General features: G+C 40.2%; 1 protein-coding gene across 3 annotated transcripts; it reads left to right on the top strand.

Annotated features, from left to right (window-relative positions):
• The first annotated feature begins 422 nt into the window (after positions 1–422).
• LOC146380703 (uncharacterized) lies at positions 423–12,927 on the top strand. 3 transcript variants are annotated; one of them, XM_084940162.1, is made up of 5 exons: positions 423–731; positions 3,271–3,376; positions 6,465–7,145; positions 10,754–11,108; positions 11,269–12,924. In XM_084940162.1, exons 2-5 carry the CDS (start codon positions 3,359–3,361, stop codon positions 11,274–11,276), a joined length of 1,062 nt encoding a protein of 353 aa, XP_084796288.1. In that variant the 5' UTR covers positions 423–731; positions 3,271–3,358; the 3' UTR covers positions 11,277–12,924. The 3 variants fall into 3 exon arrangements, with proteins under 3 accessions (XP_084796288.1, XP_084796286.1, XP_084796287.1); XM_084940160.1 differs by having other exon boundaries at positions 10,754–12,924; XM_084940161.1 differs by lacking the exons at positions 423–731; positions 3,271–3,376 and adding an exon at positions 5,151–6,181 and having other exon boundaries at positions 10,754–12,927.
• Positions 12,928–21,553: the final 8,626 nt, after the last annotated feature.

Below are 21,553 nucleotides of genomic sequence, written 5' to 3'. Positions count from 1 at the left end.
AGACTTTTAGATAGTTGAAGCAAATGTTTATTACCCTTGTTTCTGGAATAAGAAAATAATTATAATGAAGGTATTAATTATTTAATGATACTGAAAATTATGTTTTGGTTACTTTGGTATCTAATTTTTTATCGTCTCTACTTTAGTATAATCTCTTATTTTTTTTTTCTGTGTGTATTTGGATGTTCGCCTATATGAGTGTGTTTATGCAGCTCCATTGATTATTTTGCTGTTGTTATTGGCCAGGATATCCTTGTAAGAAAGTCTCATGTACACGCATTGTTACTTGCAGTGTTTTAATTTAAAGCCGTAAGATATCTCCATACGTTCCCCTTTCTCACTCTCGCGGCTCACGTTTTGTTTTTTAAAGGCAGCCTAGTCACGTGACCGCGCAGCAACAAACCACTGTGGAGCAGGAAGAAGGGGGCGGAGCAAAGTGTCGCTGCAGGAGGGGAAGTGTTTGCACTGACAGAGCAGCTTTTTCGTGAAACGGGGGCAAAGTACTGAACTTAGAGGAAAGAAATTATAAAAAGCGTCGATTCAATATCATACCACCTATCATACCTACGTTAACGTCTACATTTGGATCGATCCTCTTACCCTTGTCTCCTGGATCGTAGCTGAGATCAGCGTTAATCACGTGGGTCTCTGCTCCCTGATCTGTTTCCTGTGTTTGGAAAGAGTTCCAGCTTCATCACGGAGTTTCTCTCGGTTTGTGAGCTCATCTAAAGGTAAGCACCGAGCTAACTTTACTGTGAGTTCAGTTCATGTTGAGTTTAGCTCCTGAATGAGGTCTTCTGCTGCTCTCCTCGGTGTCTGTTCACAGTTTATTGTGAACAGTTGAGAGAAGAGTGAGAGAGTGTTTGGAGAAAACCACCAACTAATCATTAGCTCAGCACGCTGGGAGAAGTTGAGCGTTTGCTGGCAGAAAGTTGGAGCAGAAAAGTCTTTTCATTGTCCCTGCAGCTGTTTTTCTGCCTGCACCAAACCTCTACAGCCTCATTTCTATTTGAAGTGATAACAGGAAATGGATGAGAGCGATCTGCTGCAGTATCAGGGTCACAATAAACTTTATTGTCCAGCTGCTGTGGATGAACACATGAGAGGAACTGAACTCCTAAAATGATCTGTAGACAGCAGCTGGGTAGTAAAGGGATTGCAAAAGAGAAAAGAGGAGCATGGAGATACCAACAAGAACACACAGGACAAAACGGAAACTGGAGGAGACAAAAAGATAGACATGCAGCAGTGACTCGGTCACTGCAACATCCTTATTTACTGTTCAAGTGGGCACAAGTAAGGAATCCATGGTGCCTTTAGGTGCATACCCAGCAGTCTACACTCCAAAAGCCACAGGAGTTCACTCCAAGCATTTATTAAAACCACTCATTCTTATGATCTGAATATTTTAACCACGTGTTAAGCAGCAAGCTCCACCATATTGTTGTTAACCCTTTCTCTGATCGCATTAATGAAACCTTTTGTAATAATTATATAACAAAGACTTGTGCATTATACATGCCCTGTACTTTAGGTATGATTACTAAACCTCCACGATATTTGTGTGTTTTTATATGATTAGCTGGTTTAACTGAAGACACATAGTTATTAAATCCTAAAGTCAGCATGTGCCATTCACTTCTACATTAACAGATGTTACAAATTTAAAAATAAATAAATGAAAGCTCCTCAAGTACCTGTGTAATCACTTTAATAGTGGTTACATGCTCAGGTCATTTCTTTACTACAGTTCTAATTAAAAATCTCTGTCTGTATGACATGTTGATGAACAGGTGCTGCTGGAATCTAAATGATTCCATGTAGATATCATAATGGGCATGACTTATCTGATAATTAAAGAAATTCACAAGGTTAAATTAGTTTGTCTTTTTCACAGAGACATTTGGAGCAAGCATATGATGGAGTATACTGGTTACAACGTAATATTTTTGATGTAGAATATAATAAGTAGAAACCTATTAAAAAATACCTGTAAAGCAATGCATATGTTTTGTGTCACTTTAGTTTTGGCCCTGTTTAACAAACACTTTGCTGAATTAGTAATAAAAATGAGGTTGTTTTGATAACTTTAATATTGATATAATGTTAGCTCTTAATTACTTAAAATGCTACAAAAAATTATAAGAAAGTAATGAGAATGTTTTTATGTCAACCAGGAAACCTGAAACTGTTTTAAAAAAACTTTTCTGGCTTGAGTTTCCGATGCACCTAAAGGCACCGTGGCTTCTCTACTGGGTCGACACATGCCTCTTTTCCAATAGTTCCTAGTCAAGTCGACTCAATTCTTAACTCATTACAGTCGAGTACCAACTCAGTGTACTTAGGGCCGTTACAGTAACACGGAGAAAAGTCCCATGACATAATTCATATACATCAAAAACAACAGAACAATGGAGAACATTGAGACGATGGTACTTGCTGCTGAACTGAGGGTAAGCATCTCCACCTCATTTCTGGACCACAGTGTTCGCATCGACTAGGTAAAAAATTAACTACCTGGTACCAGCTAATACCTGAATGCTGAAGGTTGAATCGAGCTGAGCCAAGTAGGTGGTAGTGGAAGGGGCTAATATTGGTCAGCAACAGCAATCTATTGTCAAGAGTAGATGCTGTAGCCGCAGTCAAGGGGAGGAAGATCTTTTCAAGCAGGATTTGTAAAAAGCATTTTGACAGTCACACAAAGATGGACAGCTTTTGTTCTGAGGGTTTGGAAAGAGTTTGTCTCTGTCAGTGTCTGCATTCACTTTGTTCCTCTAATAGAAAATCAATGTGTAGATGTTTATTCATGCACTGACTGCTTCTATTCATCCTGCAGATGCTGGAACAAATTAATGGTCTAAAAGTTGTTTTGCTTGTTTTTTTTTTTTTTTTCTTCCAGGGATCAAATACAGACATTCACAGAATAAATGTTGTTTTTATTCAAAAATACATATTTTAGTGCACATTAGAATGAGAGTTTTAGATGCCTACCCTAGATAATAGGCCAGAACTAGTCATATCCCACAAAAGTGTATAAATCCAAATCCATCCTTTGAGATATGAGTTTAAGGCCCTTTCATAGTAAAAAGGCTGCTTAGAACCAATGTCACAATTACTCCTGAAGTGTTACTTAATAAGAGAGTTACCCTACTTTGCAGTACAATGATTTCTACAAAGAGTCACAGAGTAAAATTTGTACTTTTAACATATGAGACACTTTGACTCTTCAGTGCAGTGTGGAGCCTAACAAAGATCTGTTTTGTGTCCCAGCTGATCAGCAGGAGGAGAAGAGTCTGACGGAGCAGCAGAGGAACATTTTCAGCCATCTGGACTCAGCTGAGTCACTACAGAGGAAACAATGAGCTCAACACAGAAGGTGAGGAAAATATTGCTGTTACATTTTTTTTTAAACTGATGTTAAAAAGACAAAATAAAAGGTCACAGGACACTGAAACAAAGACTTTAAAAATCAAGATTAAAATTAAAACCACACATTTTTATACATTGAATAATTTTTTTCAGTGAGCAGTATTCAGGACATTTCGTTTTGATAACAAGAACTGAGAGAGTTCTGAAGGCAGGAGGAATCTAACCCTGTATTATCAACGTATACCTAGGAAAGTGTAATTCCTTATCAGGATGTTCAAATAATGCTTTGAAATTATGTTTAGGATGACCAGATAAAGTAATTAAATCATGAACTGTCACGCTGTGCTAATAAATGTTACAAACAAATAAAAGAAAACATGGAAAAGTATAGACCTGCTACATATTTAGTGCCATTCTGAGTTAATATTAACATTTGTGTATAAGGACTCATTGAGTTACTTTTAAAAAATCAAATGGCTTATTGGCTATTTTTGGTCTAAGATATATATTTTCAATTTTTTGAGCAATATAAAAGATGGACTAATCCATTGTGATGCGACCCTTTGAATTTGACCTCCACATTTTGAAGCATCAGCCACAATTATCTCCAAGTAAGGAAATAGGATGTTTTCACTGAGCATATTTGTCATAATTACTGAAATATTTGATGATGTCATGTTCAGAATTTGTATATGCAGATATTTTGAAGAACATCTGCTTGCTTTACTTCTGAGAAACTCTGCCTATCTAAGATGCCCTTTTTATATTCAGTCATGTTAAGATAATTGTCTAAGACGCCTCGAGTGGCCTCTAGAAGAACTGCAGGATTTGGCACTTCTGTGCCACCTTCAATTTTCAGCCCATTAAGTTTTGTCTTGGTTTTCACTCGCACTTGGTGGGATTTCATGTGCTACTACCACATACTAAACATTTCTACATATTAAACAAATATCTAGGACTTCTTCCACTTGTACAATATTCCTAAAATTAGAAAAATTAGTTCATGCATTTATTACTTCTTTGTTGCACTTTTGTAATTCATTATTATCAGGATGTCCTTAAAACTCCCTTAAAAGCCTTCAGTTAATCCAAAATGCTGCAGCAAGAGTCCTGACAGGGACTAGAAAGAGAGAGCATATTTTTCCTGTTTCGGCTTCCCTTCATTGGCTTCCTGTTAAATCCAGAATTGAATTCAAAATCCTGCTCCTCACATACAAGGTCTTAAATAATCAGGCCCCATCTTATCTTAATGACCTTGTAGTACCATATCACCCTATTAGAGCACTTCACTCTCGCTCTGCAGGCCTACTTGTTGTTCCTAGGGTATTTAAAAGTAGAATGGGAGGCAGAGCCTTCAGTTTTCAGGCCCCTCTTCTGTGGAACCAGCTTCCAGTTTGGATTTGGGAGACAGACACTATCTCTACTTTCAAGATTAGGCTTCAAACTTTCCTAGTTATGCTGCAATAGACGTAGGCTGCCGGGGATTCCCATGATGCATCGAGTTTTTCTTCTTCAGTCACCTTTTTCATTCACTATGTGTTAATAGACCTCTCTGCATTGAGTCATATTCCAATAAATAAATAAATTATTATTAATCTCTGTCTCTCTTTCACAGCATGCATTTTGTCCTGTCTCTCACTCCACCTGGGAGTAGGTGGTTCTCCTGGAGGTTTCTTCCTGTTTAAAGAGAGTTTTTCCTTCACCTGTCACCAAAGTGCTTGCCCATGATTGTTAGGTTTTCGGGCGGGGGGGGGGGTGTATTACTGTAGGGTCTACCTTACAATATAAAGCACCTTGAGGCGGCTGTTGTTGTGATTTGGCGCTGTATAAATAAAATTGAAATACATGGAACTAAAAATTGATCTGCTTGAAATTCTCTTTTCTATTAAGCAGCCTTGTTGCTAACATGACTGCATATTGTTGTTGTTACTATATTTCAAACATGTAAACAATATATAGGTACATTTAGTAAAGAAAATAAGAGAGAGAAAAAAATACTACATAAAAGTCAATATATTTCAATATAGCTCCCGTTCTGATTCCTTTACATGTTCAAAGGGAGTGGGAAGAAGTACACACTTATTTAATCCCACCCCTTTGCCATAAGTTATCAGTTAATATTTAGTCAGCTTAAATAGTGAACAGATTTCTGATATAATATATACTATAATATCACATCATGACATTTTTTAAATAGAGACATTCACTTAATTTCAATATTTTTCCCTTTCTTTATAGTTCGAGAAGATCATATTTTTATAACTCTTTTTGAACTGGTTTATGTTTGGACATGGCTTTAATTCCATATTCAGACTGTTCCACAGTTTCACTCCATGCACGGAAACACAAAAGCTTTTTCTTGTAGTACGTACCTTCCCTGTTTTGAAGTTACAAAAACCCTTAAATAATAACTTCCTTCTTTCAAAAAAAACATGCTCTGAATATTATGTGGCAGTTCTTTATTTTTTGCTTGGAATAGACTTTGTGCTGTTTGGAATTTCACTAGATCGTCAACTTTCAATATTTCAGACTGCAAGAATAGTGAGTTTGTATGTTCCCTGTAACCTGCATTGTGGATGATTTGAGCTGCTTCTTCTTCTTCTTCTTTTTTTCTTTTTTTCTTTTTTTTTTTAAGAGTAAAAAGTGAATGTAGTGTTGTTATATAGTTGTTGCCCCAGGCCTCTGCACAATAGCTTAAGTATGGTGAAACCAGTGAACAGTAGCGAATATGAAGTGATGTTCTGTCTAATACCTGCTTTGGCTTGTTTATTATTGCAATGCTTCGTGATACTTTGGAATGAATATATCTTACGTGAGCTCTCCAGTTAAGTTTTTCAACTATTATTACCCCCAGAAATTTATTCTCACTGACTCTTTCAATATCAACACCATTTATATGAATCTTAGCATTTGTATTTAAACTACTATTTCCAAATAACATATGTTTAGATTTATTCAAATTTAATTATAATTTATTTTTATCAAGCCTTCGTGCTGTTTCATCCTCGGATTTTAAACTAGTATTAATTTACGGTTCATTTTGTTCCACGACTGCATTTCACTCATTGCCTCTGTTTGTATCTCTGTCATTGCAGGACCAACATGGAGCAGGAGGTCCGAGCACTCAGGAGGCCGACAAGCCTCAAAGAAGAAAGGGAGAGAAAAAATACACCTGTGACGAGTGTGGGAAGGCTTTTACTCGGCCTGGAAACTTAAAAACACACCAACTCATCCACGGTGGTGTTAAAGCATTCAATTGTGACTTGTGTGGAAAGTCTTTTACTCAAAAGAGTGCCCTAAAAACTCATCAAAGCCTCCACAGTGGAATTAAAGCACACACCTGTGATCAGTGTGGGAAAAGTTTCACATGGAAACAAGGCTTAGAAAGGCATAAGCTCATCCACAGTGGAGTTAAAGCATACACTTGTGATCAGTGTGATAGAAGTTTTACTCAAGGTAGCCACTTAAGGATTCATCAAGTTTCCCACTCAGGAATTAAAGCATACAGCTGTGACATCTGTGGGAGAACCTTCAGCCATATAGAGAATCGAAACAAACACCAGCGGATTCACACTGGACAGGATGTGTACTGCTGTGATCAGTGTGGCAAACGATTTGTAGCATACAAACATTTACAAATCCACAAATTTACTCACACTGATGAGAGACCCTATAAGTGTGACCTGTGTGATAAAGCTTTTAACGCTCCATATTCCCTGAAAGTACACCAACAGATCCACAGCAGAAAGAGACTCTTCAAGTGCAGTTACTGTGAGGTATGTATTTGTATTCTCCTCTCTTCTCCTCTCCTTTCGATGCGACAGAGTATCTAATCAATTCAGGTTATTTGTTTGTCTGTTTGTCACCAATGTATCATCCACAGTTTTCATGATGTCGTTTTCAAAGTTTGTGTGATGGTAGACACTGATAACTGCTTGAAAAGTTTTAGTTTTGTAAAAATTGGGTCATGGTCACAACGAACATGAAAAAAAGTGAAAACTTTAAATTGTGCACAATTTGTATTATCCACAATACTAGGCCTTGGAGGACATGAGCATCTAGGTTGGCTAAGCATTTGAACTTGACCTTCATTCTATGTGCCCAGGGTTAAAGTTTCAAGAAACCATATTGAGTATTATATCACATGCTAGGGCATGGAGAGAGCTGTACATGACACTTTCTTTTTTTTTTTTTTTATATGAAAACCCTCCGCTATGAATTGCTACCTTATCATGGTGAAGGGTTTTGTGTGTCCTGGAGATCCCAGGTGCTATGTTGGTAGAGTCTCCCATGGGAAATTGGTCCTTGACTGAGGGACAGGCAAAGAGTGATTCAAAAAACCTGTGTGAAAGAAAAATCTAGGGAACAGTTCACCTTGCCCTGGGATAGGGTTACCGGGGCATCACCCTGGCCAAGGCCTGGGGAGGGTACCTGAGGGTTAACACCTGGCGTCCAAGCCTTAGTTCAGGGGTGGCCAACTCCAGGTCTTGAGAGCCAGTGTCCTGCAGGTTTTACATAACACCCTGGGTCAACACACCTAAATCAAATGATTAGTGATTAGTTCGTTACCAGGCCTCTGGAGAACTTCAAGAAATGTTGAGGACGTAATTTAGCCATTTAAATCAGCTGTGATGGATCAAGGACACATCTAAAACCTGCAGGACACCGGCTCTCGAGACCTTGAGTTGGCCACCCCTGCCTTAGTTGCTGGGACCCAGCTGGGCACAGTTCAAAGAATGGCCCACCACCTGCAGGAGGCACCACACTGCATTTGGGTTTAGTGCACTCTGGTGGACTGATCCCCGGCTACCCAGGCTAGTGATTGGGACATTGTACAACACCTCTCTGGTTAGAAAAGAGCCTTAGTTATTGCATTTGGTTCAGAGGTACCAGCTACATACAGTCAGGCTCATCTGAACGTGTGGCTTGGGCTTGGAACCAGTCTGGATTTGCCCTTTGTGTGAGGTGTCGGGCTTGGCTGGGTATCTTAGTATCCCTTCGGGTTGCTGCCGGTATGGTGGAGTTTCTCCAGAATGAGAGGGTTTGTTCCCTATTCCTTTGTCAGTGAATAGGTCCCGACAGTCGTCTGTGCTTATGGGCCGATTGACAGCTTCAAGCAGGGGTGTCAAACTCCAGGCTTTGAGGGCTGGTGCCCTGCCGGTGCGTCTTATAATCCGGTGTACTTTATGTATGAATTCTGGCTGTGTTTACTGTTACGGTAAACACTTCAAGACATGTTGAAGTAATTTAGCCATTTAAATCAGCTGTGTTGCATCAAGAACACATCTAAAACCTGCAGGACACCACCCATCGAGCCCTGGATTTCGACACCTGTGGTTTAAAGTGTCCGGCCTTCTTGGAGTCCGTGGTTGGGGTGCTTGAGGGTGCTCCCCCTGTGGACTCATCCTACTGGGAGACTGGAAGTTTTTACAGCTTGGCAAAAGTCTTGAGCCAATACTTCTCCAGTTATATGGTAAAAATAATAAAATACACAATTTTAGTATGTAATGCATTAAGGTCAAAGGTCAAGGTGACACAAAATAGCAAGAAGTTTTTGCTTTAGTTTCCAATGTGTCATCTGCAGTGATGGGAATAACGGCGTTACAAGTAACGGCGTTACTTTTTTCAGTAACAAGTAATCTAACTAATTACTATTCCTATCGTTACAATGCCGTTACAGTTACTAACAAGAAAATGCGGTCCGTTACTATTTTTCAACAAACAGACGGTTGAAGCTGTGTTCAGTTTACCGCATCTTATATCAGTTGCACGGAAGTAGCTGTAAGTAATCTGGACGCTACAGCTTTAAGCAGCTGTGCGCTCCCGTGGACGGTAATCACGATCACTGTCTAGCACAACACCTGGAGCTAAGGGGGCAAAACAATCGCATGAGTGCTGCTGTTTGACTGAGGAAGAATAAAGTAGTCGTGGTAAGCGAATCACATGACCACTTAAAGACAAAGCAACAAGGTGATATATACCAGTTTATAAATTGTGTTGATAGGCCACGTAAAACCATGATAAACAATATATACGCGGCGTTTTTTCCTCAATAGTTTTGTCACGTTTACTAAGGACAGCGCAGCGAGACCTCTCTGCCAGGAAAAAAAAACTGGGGAAGTTTTAGGAGTGACGGCGAGAGAGAGAGAGAGAGGCAGCAGAAAAAGAGAGAGAGAGAGAGAGTTTTGAGATGTGAGAGATTTGTGATGTTTAGCGTGTTTGGAGTGTGTAGTTAATGTGTTGTCTTGTGTAGTTAGTGTGTAGTGTTGTGGATAGTTTTGTGTTGTGTATCAGAACAAAATTTGGCGACTGCTGTCTCCAGGTAGAAACAGGAGTGATACAGCTGCTGTCAGACCTGCAGGTATCAGGCTGTGATGTTCTCCTTTAGAGTGGACAGAAATTTTTGGAGTGGCACAAATAATTTGTGTGGCATCTTATTGAATGCAGAACAGCTGATTGTTCTGTAAATAGTTTGAAATGGTTATTTAAAAGATCAAGATAAAAGGTAAATGGATGCAAATAACTTTGTTTGCAAAACTTGTGCATAGGATTTTAAAACTGACAATTTATATTTGCATTTAAAGTTATGAAATATGATTCATTAAACATGTTTGTGGTTGTTACAGTAAAAAAATAACTTTTTCTACTCTGATTTTATGTTTTTTGTCTGATTTTAGATCAGTTGTGTTAATACATTATGTAAGAAATGAAAACATAACTGTAAATTCAGACACGTGAGGTTGTGCTGAAAAGGATGATACAAAACAAGGCAAAGTTTTTAAAGGTGAAATGTGGAGGTAAAATCAAAAGTAGTTCAAAATGGCCAATTATACCCTGGACCCCAGAGGGTTAAACGTTTTTTTGTTTGTTTTTTAAGTAACGCAATAGTTACTTTTCAAGTAATTAATTACTTTTAGAATATTGTAACTCAGTTACTAACTCAGTTACTTTTTTGAAGAAGTAACTAGTAACTATAATTAATTACTTTTTCAAAGTAATTTGCCCAACACTGTTCATCTGCCAACTTTAAAGCACTATATTAGTCTTCATTCTTTATTTAGTGAGTCAAACAAAATTCTGTTCTGGATACAAATTTGGGGTAACATTAAGTTAAGCGCGTGTGCATCTTGAATATGACGTGCTTATACTTTTTTGTATAATTTTACTTATAGTAGTTCAGTAAGGTAAGTGCTATGATCCAAATCAGGGGTGTCAAACTCCCCTGATTTGGATCAAGGACACATCTAAGACCTGGAGTTCGACACCTGCGCTCTAAACAGTAAAATGTAATTGGACATCTGCAGAGATGCTCTTTATTTCAGGCAACCTTCAGGATAAAAATGTTGAAGTGACTGACTGACACTGTGTTTGTGTCTTTGTTTAGAAGCAGAGCGACACAGATGGATGCAGTTCTCAACTCTGTCGTTGCTGTGGTGGTGGGAAAGAATTTTTTTGTGACTTTTGTGGAAAAATGTTCAGTCAGCAAACAAGCCTCAAAACACACCAGCGAAGACACACTAGACACAAACTGAACTACTGCAACAAATGTGGGAAAGGCTTCCCCACTCCAAGTACATTAAAACGCCATGAACTCATTCACAGTGGGGTTAAAAAGCACCTCTGTGATCAGTGTGGGTCATCGTTCATCAGTACAAGTCAGCTTAAAAGGCACAAGCGAGTCCACACAGGAGAGAAACCATACAAGTGCAGACACTGTGACAAAAGCTTCTCACATTCAGGTAATCGTAACCTTCATGAAGCTACACATTAAAAAAAGAACTATAGCTGTGACCAGTGTGACAAGAGCTTCAGGAATCTCATGTGGCAAATGAACGGTTTTACTGTTACCAGTGTGCTAAAACATTCACTTCATATTCTGCTCTCTGCAAACATCTGCAGGATCATGAAGGGCTGAAATCATTCCCATCACTGGATCACAGTGAATCAGAAGAGAGAGAAAGAACAGAGACTGAAAACCCTTGAGATCAGGCTCCACAGAGTTCAGATAGAATCTCCTCCTCCCCCTTTTGTGAGTGTGGACGCTTCCTCTCTTTGCTCTTTAAATGCTTTGCTTCTTTTATTGATTTTTTAAAATTTTTTTTATTGATTTTTATGCTGATTTTTTCCGTATGAGCTTACCTGCGATAGCTTCTGGAAACTTATAGATCATTAGGACTAAAGCGTTCTTAACAGAAACAGCAACATTTTTATAGTTACCGTATCTTCAGCGCTCCGTGTGTCTGTGGCCTAGACACAGCTAAAGCCTGATTACAGCGTCTGGGCACCGAACAGCCTCAATAGCCTGGAAAGGTGCTAACTGCTAGGCTAACTAGCAACAAGATGCCTTCCCTGTCCACAGATGACTACCACAGCCTCCTGCAGAAGATTCATCGCTTAGAAGTAAACGTGGAGGTAAATGGACTGTGTGGAAATGAAACAACCTTGCCTTTGATTCAAAACAATGGCGATGAGCAAGCTAGTACACAGCTAAAGAGCACAGATAACATGACCAAGAAAGTAGACTCTGTGCATTATAATAAATCCTCAAGCGATAATCCCCCCCTTATGCGTGTCTTGAAACCAAGACATAAATCATGTCTCAAGAAAGGGGGAGGACGTATCACAGGCAGGGCACAGCGAGCTGAAATCTCTGAAACTGACTGGCCTTCACTTCCTACGACACAGAGAAGCTCTTCTACCCCTGTATACGGGAGGAAACAGGACTGGACAACCGTGAATAGGAAGGTTAACAACAAACCTCCAAAACAACTGAATGTGAAACTGCAGAACAGATTTGCTCCACTATCAAAGGACCCTGGATCTATATCGGACAACCATCCATCTAAAAGTAGCGAAGTAAGGTCTGAAAATCTGTTGAAAAGTGAAAGGCCACAGGGAAAGCTAAAGGCTAGGCCTGAAACTCTGATTGTGGGTGACTCTGCCGTAAAGGATGTACAAAGCATGTGCAGTAAGAACTCTTAAGTCCTCTGCTTTCCTAAGGATATGGTCAACAACCTGAAGGAGAGAATTCTTCAAATTGCAGATGAATATCCAACTGTGACAAACATTGTTCTGATGAGCTGATGAGGCAGCTATGAATGAAAATGTTCTGCTCGTCACATTTTAAGCTTTCTAAACTGTTCTGCTACAGTGTTCATGTCGAGTGGTTCGCTTTGTTCTAGCAGTTGAATGAAGAAATCTGTTGTCGTGTTGTCAAGTTTTTATTGAATGTATTTAAAAACATGTTCTGCAGATGTTTTCTTGTTAAGGTTGTTGGTGTTGTGAAATTCTGCAACGATTAAATAAAAGTTTAAAATGTTAAATTAAGAAATAGTTTGAATCTTGATTTCACTTCCTGTATTTCAGAGTAAAGACTGAAGTGACAGCCAACCTGATGTAGCAGCCAAGAAAGATTTAGTTTGTCTATGAACAGTGAACACCTGTGTGGATCAACGCGCTTGTTTTCAAAAGGTTTCTCCAGGCATGGAGAAGATCCAGGCCCCAGACATCCAGAGGCCCCAGAGTGTGAGAGCCCAAGGAGGACCACTGGAGGGGCATCCGTGCCACCCTCTGGGAAGGGCTGAGGATCCCCAGACGAGGGGTCACCCAGCAGCCACAGAAGCCAGAAGGGGCTGCAGTAGCGTGCCTGCCAGCTCTGCCGGCATCCAGCTGTGCCAGAGTAAACCTAAGGGTCCCCGCACTCCCCAGAAGAGGCCTGACCAAGCCCCGGACCCAGGCCCTGCTGAGCAGCCACCGGGAGTGATCTGGTATATATCAGAGCGCCCAGCCCCGGACACGAAGAACCATCAAGAACCACCAACGCACCGACACCTGAGGGCATCAACCACCCCATACCTCCCTCATGTGTAGTATTGCTGCGTGGAGGATGAATGAATGAATGAATCAAGGCATCAAGGCTTTATTGGCCACATGCAGGTTGCCCCGCAGTGGAATAGAACCCCCCCCCCCCCTCGACTTACACACACAACATAGACATCACATGGGAATACAGGTCGGAGATCGGCAGCGTTACAGAAAAACACTGAAAAAGTACACAACAATGGGAAAAGTACAAGAGTAAAAAAAGAGACCTCTACTCATGCTGGGCTCCTGGGAGGACAGCATGAGAACAGGAAACAAAAAAACTCCTCTGCACAGAGAGCACATAAATGTCCACAGCACAACATTATGGAACACGTGACAAGCCACAGGGTTGGGTAGGGGGTGAGGAGTAATCCGAAGGAAACACAGCAGTCATCCTGCCCTGCGCTATTATTCCAGCGTGGACTCAGACCCGCCGTGTTCTCCAGGAGAGGACAAGCATCGAAGGCGTTTGGAAAGGGAGGGGGATGAGTGCGTGTTTATTAGTGTTAGTGTATGCGTGTCCAGAGTTCAGCTGAGACAGTGTCCTTCGCCCTATCAGGCTAAGTAAACAGTCTGCCAGCCAACCCAGGTGGCCTTGCATGGAGTGGGAAGAACAGTCAACACACAGTCGTTATCAGGGTGTTTTTGTTCGGCTCCAGCCTTGAGCCCACAGCTGGCGCCGAGGAGGTAGCCGCATTATGATGTTGATGTTGTTGATTTTTCTTTTATGCGAGCAGCTCAGGAGAATTTCAAAGCTGTTCTTTAACACTCCGACACTGGTCTCTCAATCTCCCGTTGGAGAGCCTCCCCATGATGGTATCAAACTTCCGTTCCGTGGTGTTGTCATTCTTTTGCTCAGATAGCCGATTCTGAGAACTCACAACTGCAGTGAGCTGTTCTGCGATGTGATCCAACTTTTGCTCAAAGGTGTCATTTTGAGCAGGCCTCTCCTTGATGTAACCCAGTATACGCTCGGAGGTGTTATTCTGAGTCTTCACGGTAGCTGTAAGCGTCTCCAAGGTCTTAACCATGCTGCTTTCAATGAGCCCGTTCTGAGAAGTCGCTCCTAGGGATTGATCTAATGCGGGTGCAGAGGCTGTATCAACTAATGCGATCTATTAGATGGTTTCTATATTGGCTAGAATTTAGATTATTTTTATTTCTCCAGTTCTTGAGGACCATTTTCTTGGCAGTGCATAGGGCAGTAAAAACGATGGCGTTATTTTTGTGCCACTATTCTGAGCGCACGTAGAAAAACATTTGCAGGTGCAAGTGTTGCATTTTGAGGAGAAATTTATTTTGAGCGAAGAAAAGCTGAAAGACCTTATACTGTAGTACCGTATGATCCCAACAGAGCACGTCGCTCTCAGACTGCAGTCGTACTTTTGCTCATTAGTTTTGAAAACTAGAATGAGAGCATAGCCTTCAGATATCAGGCCTCTCTCCTGTTGAACCACCTTGTTGACATTCTATGACATCCTTAAATCAGTTTACTGTTTTATATGGATGGGGAGGAATTCACATGAGCAGAAAGGAATAATTTATTCAGTTATCAAAGTAAAGAACAGCAAGTCTACAAGATGATCGAGGAAAACTAGAAACTAGACTCATTGTACAGAGCAGGTACTTCCTTAACAACAGTGCTCCCTAGAGTAATGTATGCATTACTGAAGACAGTAATGCATATATCATGTTATGTTTGATTTTTCGTTTTTGCTCATACATAACAGTTAAATATTTAGGATGTTGTGTATGGCGTTATATTTGTACCACTATTCTGGTCGCAAGTAAAAAAAAAATTGAGCGCACGTAAAAAAAAAATTGCAGGTGCAAGTGTTGCATTTTGAGGAGAAATTTATTTTGAGCGAAGAAAAGCTGAATTTGAGTGAACAAAATTCATTGCTGCGTGCAAAAAATGTATTTCAGTGTTTGCTATTATCCACACACACACAGAATAGCAGCACAAATGCACTTGCGCTCGCTCGCAATGTGTTGCTCACGCTCTCAACATTTCTGCCCGTGCGCGCTCAACTCTTTCTGTACACCGTTATATTTGTGCCACAAAACCAGCCAATCACAGACTTGGATGCAAAAAAAATCTGATTGGCTGTTTTGGTCTCCAATCAGCTCGAAATGACAAAATGCAATATCCCAGAATCCATTTCATCCAAAACTCAAACGAGGCAGTGGCGGAGAAACACAGTGGTGGAGTTTGAAATATTACTCTGTCTGGGTCACAAAATAAACTTTTAAGATATTTTCATGCAAGAATGGTGCTGTGTAAACTTCTAATATCTGCTCGATTTATCAAGACATCACATATTTGCACAAGTGCTCTGACGTTTTCAGAGATGCCTGTTACCCACCAGCTGACCGGGTGGTCACTCGGGTTAAACATAATATGTAAGGCTGAACTGACAAAAAAAAATCACTTACTACACCACCAGGTATTACAGGAAAACCATAAAGCCTTGTTGGTATATATGTATGATTTGTATCACCTTCATGTTTCCCTCTCACCACGTATCCAAACCGATATCATGAGCAGCAGCTTTTACAGCTGTGGCTCCAGCAAACGTCAGCTGATACTAGAAAGTAATATTAAATAAATTCTAACAACAGCTGATCAAGCTACTGTTGTTTAGCGCATCTGCTGCTTTCCTCTTTCTGGTGCAAAGTGGGCGATAAATAAACAAGAGAGACCATCAGCTGATCACTGATCAGTTTCATGATTGAAGTAGCAACAGGAGAGAGAGGGGAGAGAATGAGAGAAGAAGAGGCAGCTGACAGTGTAAAGACAGAATAACTCCAGCTTTGTGTCTTTTTTTTCATTGTAGCTGAAGTACAGGACGAATCGCGTTCCTTTCCCCCTCAATACGGATGTGTTGTAATTGGTCCAGCCGAGAGTTGATCGTGACCAATTGGCTAATCCACCACCTTTCATTGTTTATACCGTTACAAAAACAAACAAACAAAAACATGAAAAATCACCATCGGCCCACCGGGCAAATGTCCAGTATGCCCAATGGCCAGTCCAGCTATGCGGTCAGCTGGTGGGTAACAGGCATCTCCAAAAACGTTAGAGCACTTATACAAATATGTGATGTCTTGATAAATCGAGCAGATATTTGAAGTTTACACAGCACCATTCTCACATGAAAATATCTTAAAAGTTTATTTTGTGACCCAGACAGAGTAATATTTCAAACTCCGCCACTCTGTGTTTCTCCGCCACTGCCTCGTTTGAGTTTTGGACAAAATGGATTCTGGGAAATTGCATTTCGTCATTTCGAGCTAATTGGAGACCAAAACAGCCAATCAGATTTTTTGCATCCAAGTCTGTGATTGGCTGGTTTTGAGCGCGCACGGGCAGAAATGTTGAGAGCGTGAGCAACACTTTGCGAGCAAGCGCAAATGCAAAAACTGAGCGAGAGGGGCTGCTATTGTGTGTGTGTATGGATAATAGCAAACACTGAAATACATTTTTTGCACGCAGCAATGGATTTTGTTCACTCAAATTCAGCTTTTCTTCGCTCAAAATAAATTTCTCCTCAAAATGCAACACTTGCACCTGCAATTTTTTTTTACGTGCACTCAGAATAGTGGCACAAAAATAACGCTATAGTTGTGGGGATAAAACCAAACCTACACTTGGACCCTGAAACCGGAGCCAGAGCCGAAGAAAAGACTTTGGGGAATGCTTTCTGATGGATCTGTGGACATCACAAAAGTCGAGCAGGAAATCATTTACATTGTGTCTGTGTCCAGCAACGTAGAGTTTACTTCTGACTTTCTTGGACTGATTGAACTGGGTGCTGACCGCACCGCATAGGGGTGGACTTATGAGACTTCTTGAGGACACAGGCTTGGATGACTGGACAACAAAGTTGGTCGCTGCGTGCACAAACGAGGCTGCTGTCAATGTGGCTATGTTCAATGGCGTTGTGCCAAAACTCCGGCAACTTGCTACAGTTGGAGACTCTCTTGTGCACATTCTCTGCACAGCACACACACTGGAGAATTGTTTAAAATCAGTTGATCGCAAGGTTCCTAACTGTGAGACGTTTAATCGCTGTGTGGTCAAGCTGCTGCAGTTTTATTTGCAAAAAAAGTGGAGCAAAAAAAAATGCTACACTGAAGAAGCTGTGTGAAGAAAATGGGATCCCCTTTGTAAAACTGGGTAAGTCTCATAATACATGGAGGCATGAAGACCACCTGCCAGCCATTATAATGCAACTGGCTACAAGTGATAACAGTGACTTGGAGCATATCTGCAATAGAGCGTTTTCAATGCGTACTAAAAACCGTCTCCTGGGACTCACCTGAGTAGCTCACTAAAAAAGTTATGTGCACCCCTGGTTAGAGTCTGACAGCTGCTGGTAAGAATGACCTGCAGTAACACTCCTTCCTGCACTGTGGGTGTAAAAGTCTACTGCTGAACGAGCTGCTCAGTGCTTGTACCGTCTCATGCAGAGGTGGGAGGTGTTGTTCATGATGGATGTGAGCTTAGACCACCGGTCCGTCATTTGTTTCGTACCAGGTCGCGAGAGTTGAGGCTCAAGTATGAAATGTATGGTTTTCAGGGTTTTTATCGTTAACTCGGTTTCCCTGGGACTTCTCCCGTGTGTTATGAATAAATTTTAAATATTTACATGTTACCATAGCGACCAGAGAGCATTAAGGGGCAGAGAGGAGGATGTTACTCTCAATGTTGTTGGAGCATTTCAGGAGGAGGCTGCTAATAAAGTTACACAATTACATAGTGAATTCAGGTTTATTATTATATTTACAAAATACCACAGTTTTTGTCTTGGTCATATCATTTTATTCTGTTGTATTTATCTGCAACACCTTAAATGCTGGTCTGGGAAAATATGTTTTGACATTAAACTGGTCCATGGTGCAAAAAAGGTTGGGGACCGCTTGCTTAATACATGATAGACACCAAATAAACAACAAACTCAAAACACTGGGTCAAATACCCAGAACAATGGCAAGGACATCTATATTGTCTATATCTATGCATAGTGTTGCAATGCTATGAAGGAACTGCAGTGTTTGGAGGAGTTAAGCATGCCAGCTAACATTAATATTCTGATTCAAAAGTTTCCATTTAAACTGAGAGAAAAACGAAACAGGATCTTCAAGAGGACTGGCCAAAGAGCATGTTTCCCAGATTTTGGATAACAAATGGAGTTTCAGCTGTGCAAAGGGTCATAGCAAAATGTTTATTCTGTAAACTGTATGGAGGAAAACCCAGCCAATAGTACAGCGTAGTATTGTAAAACGGTATGTAGTAGTGTTCACTTGCATGACAAGCAGGGCCGTGCACCTTGAAGGGATTACTTTTTAGATACTGACTCATGTTTAATGCAACATCACAAAGTTATTGCTTGTCATGAAGTGAAAACCAGCTCTCCCTCCAGGACTATTTGACAGAAAAGAAGGTGAAAACAAATCCAGTACATTTCAGACCTCTCTGGAAACTGTGGATTTGAGAATATTTACCATTGCTACAAGAATGACAGAAATGGATAAGGTCTGGTACGTGTAGTTCATCTTCACACAAAAACAAACGTGATTGAAAAACCTGTAACAAAAATTACTTTTGTTATGTGAAGCTACAAACTGATGAACTAGATTACTGGTAGAATGATGTATGAATGAAACATGGTTTGCCCTCTTATGCATATTGTATGAATGTATCATGACTTATTATGGCTCCTTTCAGTTAAAAACCACTCCTGCATGTTTTAGTAATAAAATCTTTAATCAGTTTCATAAATTGTAACACTGCTCATTTTAAGTGGTTTTTTTTTTTATTTAGTGCAAAAGCTGGATATTAAACTCATAATCAACATAAGCAGCTGTTTGTTTTCATTAGTGTGTTTTCACTATGTTGACAAAACAGAACATAAAATACTTAATATAACCATGAGATGTGATTTGAGAAGTATTTTGTATATTGTGTAGGAAAAGCTGCTATGTACTGTAAAACTGAGCATCAAAGTCTGTGTCCAGCCAGAGACGTCTACCTCAGATAAAACTGACATATTAGATATCAAATAACTGAAATGGCTGAAACTTTAATCCCAATGTAAAACAGAAGAAAGTTCCTCCATCCCTATAACTGTGTTTTTTTCTGTACTGTGTCATAAATCTAGAGTGAGAACAAGAGTCTGATACATGAAAACACCCATTCAAAGGCATTGTGTAGTGCAGATTAGTGTGTGTTAGTCAGATGACTTCAAAACACAAATCTAAAGCAGGTTTTCCATCTATGAAAGTTCCTGTTCTGATGAGTCGAGAGAGAAAATAATTTCAGCTGCTAGTTCAATTCCAGCTTCTTTGGTTTTGTTGTTTAAGTCTTTTCAAGTTTCTATCAGTGCAGTTTGAGAATATTGAAAAAAACTATTCGGTGACAGGAAAGAACCAGCGAGGAAAATCTGAGAATATCAGGAACAACGTGAGCGTTCAAAGCTGTCATAGAAAATGTTTTTAGTTTAAGGTCAAAAATATATATGAAAAAAATCTAAAGTAAACCATACTCATTAAACTCAACATATTATTACTGCTTTGAGAATTACATGGAAAAAACAATAACAGATGAAATACTAATTCAAGAGTAATGTAAAAATATCAATATAAAGTTGATATTTCATGTAAAACTACATAGTACAGAATTAATAAAAGTGCACGTTAAAGTGAGATTTTGTTCATGTTTATCTTGTTTTGTTCACACATACTTGACTCGACTCGACTTTTGTAATTCCTTTATGATCACATTGTTCTAAAAAGCTTCCAGTTAATCCAAAATGCTGGAGTGAGAGTCCTGACAGCAGACAAATCATCTTTCTACCTTGTTAGCTTCTCTTCACTGGCTCCATGTTAAATCTAGAATTGAATATAAAGTCCTGAATAATCAGGCCCCATAATTTCTTAAAGACCTTATACTGTAGTACCGTATGATCCCAACAGAGCACGTTGCTCTCAGACTGCAGTCGTACTTTTGGAGGAGAGCAGAGCCTTCAGATATCAGGCCTCTCTCCTGTTGAACCAACTTCCAGTTTGGATTTGGGAAACAGACTCTTCTCTCTGCTTTTTCTTCCCACCATCACAAAGTGTTTGCTCATAGGGGGTCGTCTGTTTGTTGAGGGTTTTATCTAATACTGCAGCGGTGCAAACTCAAATAGCTGATAATGAAGAAAGAAAAAATACTGATGCAGGCATTACCAACAAGATGGATCGGCTCGTGTGGCGTCAGATGGATTTTTTTTTTCCTCAAAGGAAAACTGGCCTCAGTGATTCCTTGAAAGTCAGTGTTTCTGTTAAAAGACTCTTAAAAACAGTCACATGCTGTGTATTTATTATGAAGCACAACTTCTACAGCTCGTTGACTTTCTATGACATCCTTAAATCAGTTTACTGTTTTATATGGATGGGGAGGAATTCACATGAGCAGAAAGGAATAATTTATTCAGTTATCAAAGTAAAGAACAGCAAGTCTACAAGATGATCGAGGAAAACTAGAAACTAGACTCATTGTACAGAGCAGGTTGTTACACCAGGGATGTCAAACTTATGGCCCGCAGACCATATCTGGCCCACGATGCAATTACATCCGACCTGCAAGATAAATTCATACATCAGTTATTAATGGCACATCGGTAAATGGGAGCCACATCTTCAGCCCTGCTGAGAATCCATGCCCATAGGCTTTATTTTGATTGGTACACCATGCGGCCATACAAAGGCAAAGACTGTTGGGTCTGTGTTTCCACAAGCCCCACTGGTTTAGTAACTTATTCTCGTTAACGACAAAAACAAGACGAACATCTTTTACTTGCTAGCAAGGGAGGCCCCACCCGGTGTCTCAGAAAGCATTCTGAATCCTACCGCAAAATGACCCCAACGACGGCCTCCTCTTGCTGCCTTTTATTGGGAAAACAGTTCACACAATACACATCACAGCAAAGCACCGCCCACATGGTTCTAAGACAAGGCACTATGTGTGTGTACGTGTAAACATCTGTATGCATGTGAGAATGTGTGTGTGTGTGTGTGTGTGTGTGTGTGTGTGTGTGTGTGTGTGTGTCTCTGTGTGCGTGTCTTCCAACTGTTTCTAACAACATCCATAGTCATAATCTCCCCCACACCCAATATATGGATCCTTTCAGTTTCTTTCCTTGTTTTAACAGTGCTGTTTTGTGTTTTCTGTTAGCAAATCTCACAATGATGGCTGGTTAGTCACCGTCATTTTTTCGGGGTAGAGGGTGGCAAGCCTCAATGTTGTTATAATCCACTTCCACACCTTTGGACC

The sequence above is a fragment of the Perissodus microlepis genome, chromosome 9, assembly GCF_051167445.1.
Source record: "Perissodus microlepis isolate ML-2025 ecotype Zambia chromosome 9, ASM5116744v1, whole genome shotgun sequence".
NCBI lineage: Eukaryota > Metazoa > Chordata > Actinopteri > Cichliformes > Cichlidae > Perissodus > Perissodus microlepis.
This window is presented reverse-complemented; position numbering and strand designations above follow the sequence as displayed.

Bases quoted from the DNA above. Each gene is read 5' to 3' on its own strand.
- LOC146380703 (XM_084940160.1), top strand. The intron at 7,146-10,753 runs GTATGTATTTGT...GTCTTTGTTTAG, and splicing joins TCAAGTGCAGTTACTGTGAG to AAGCAGAGCGACACAGATGG.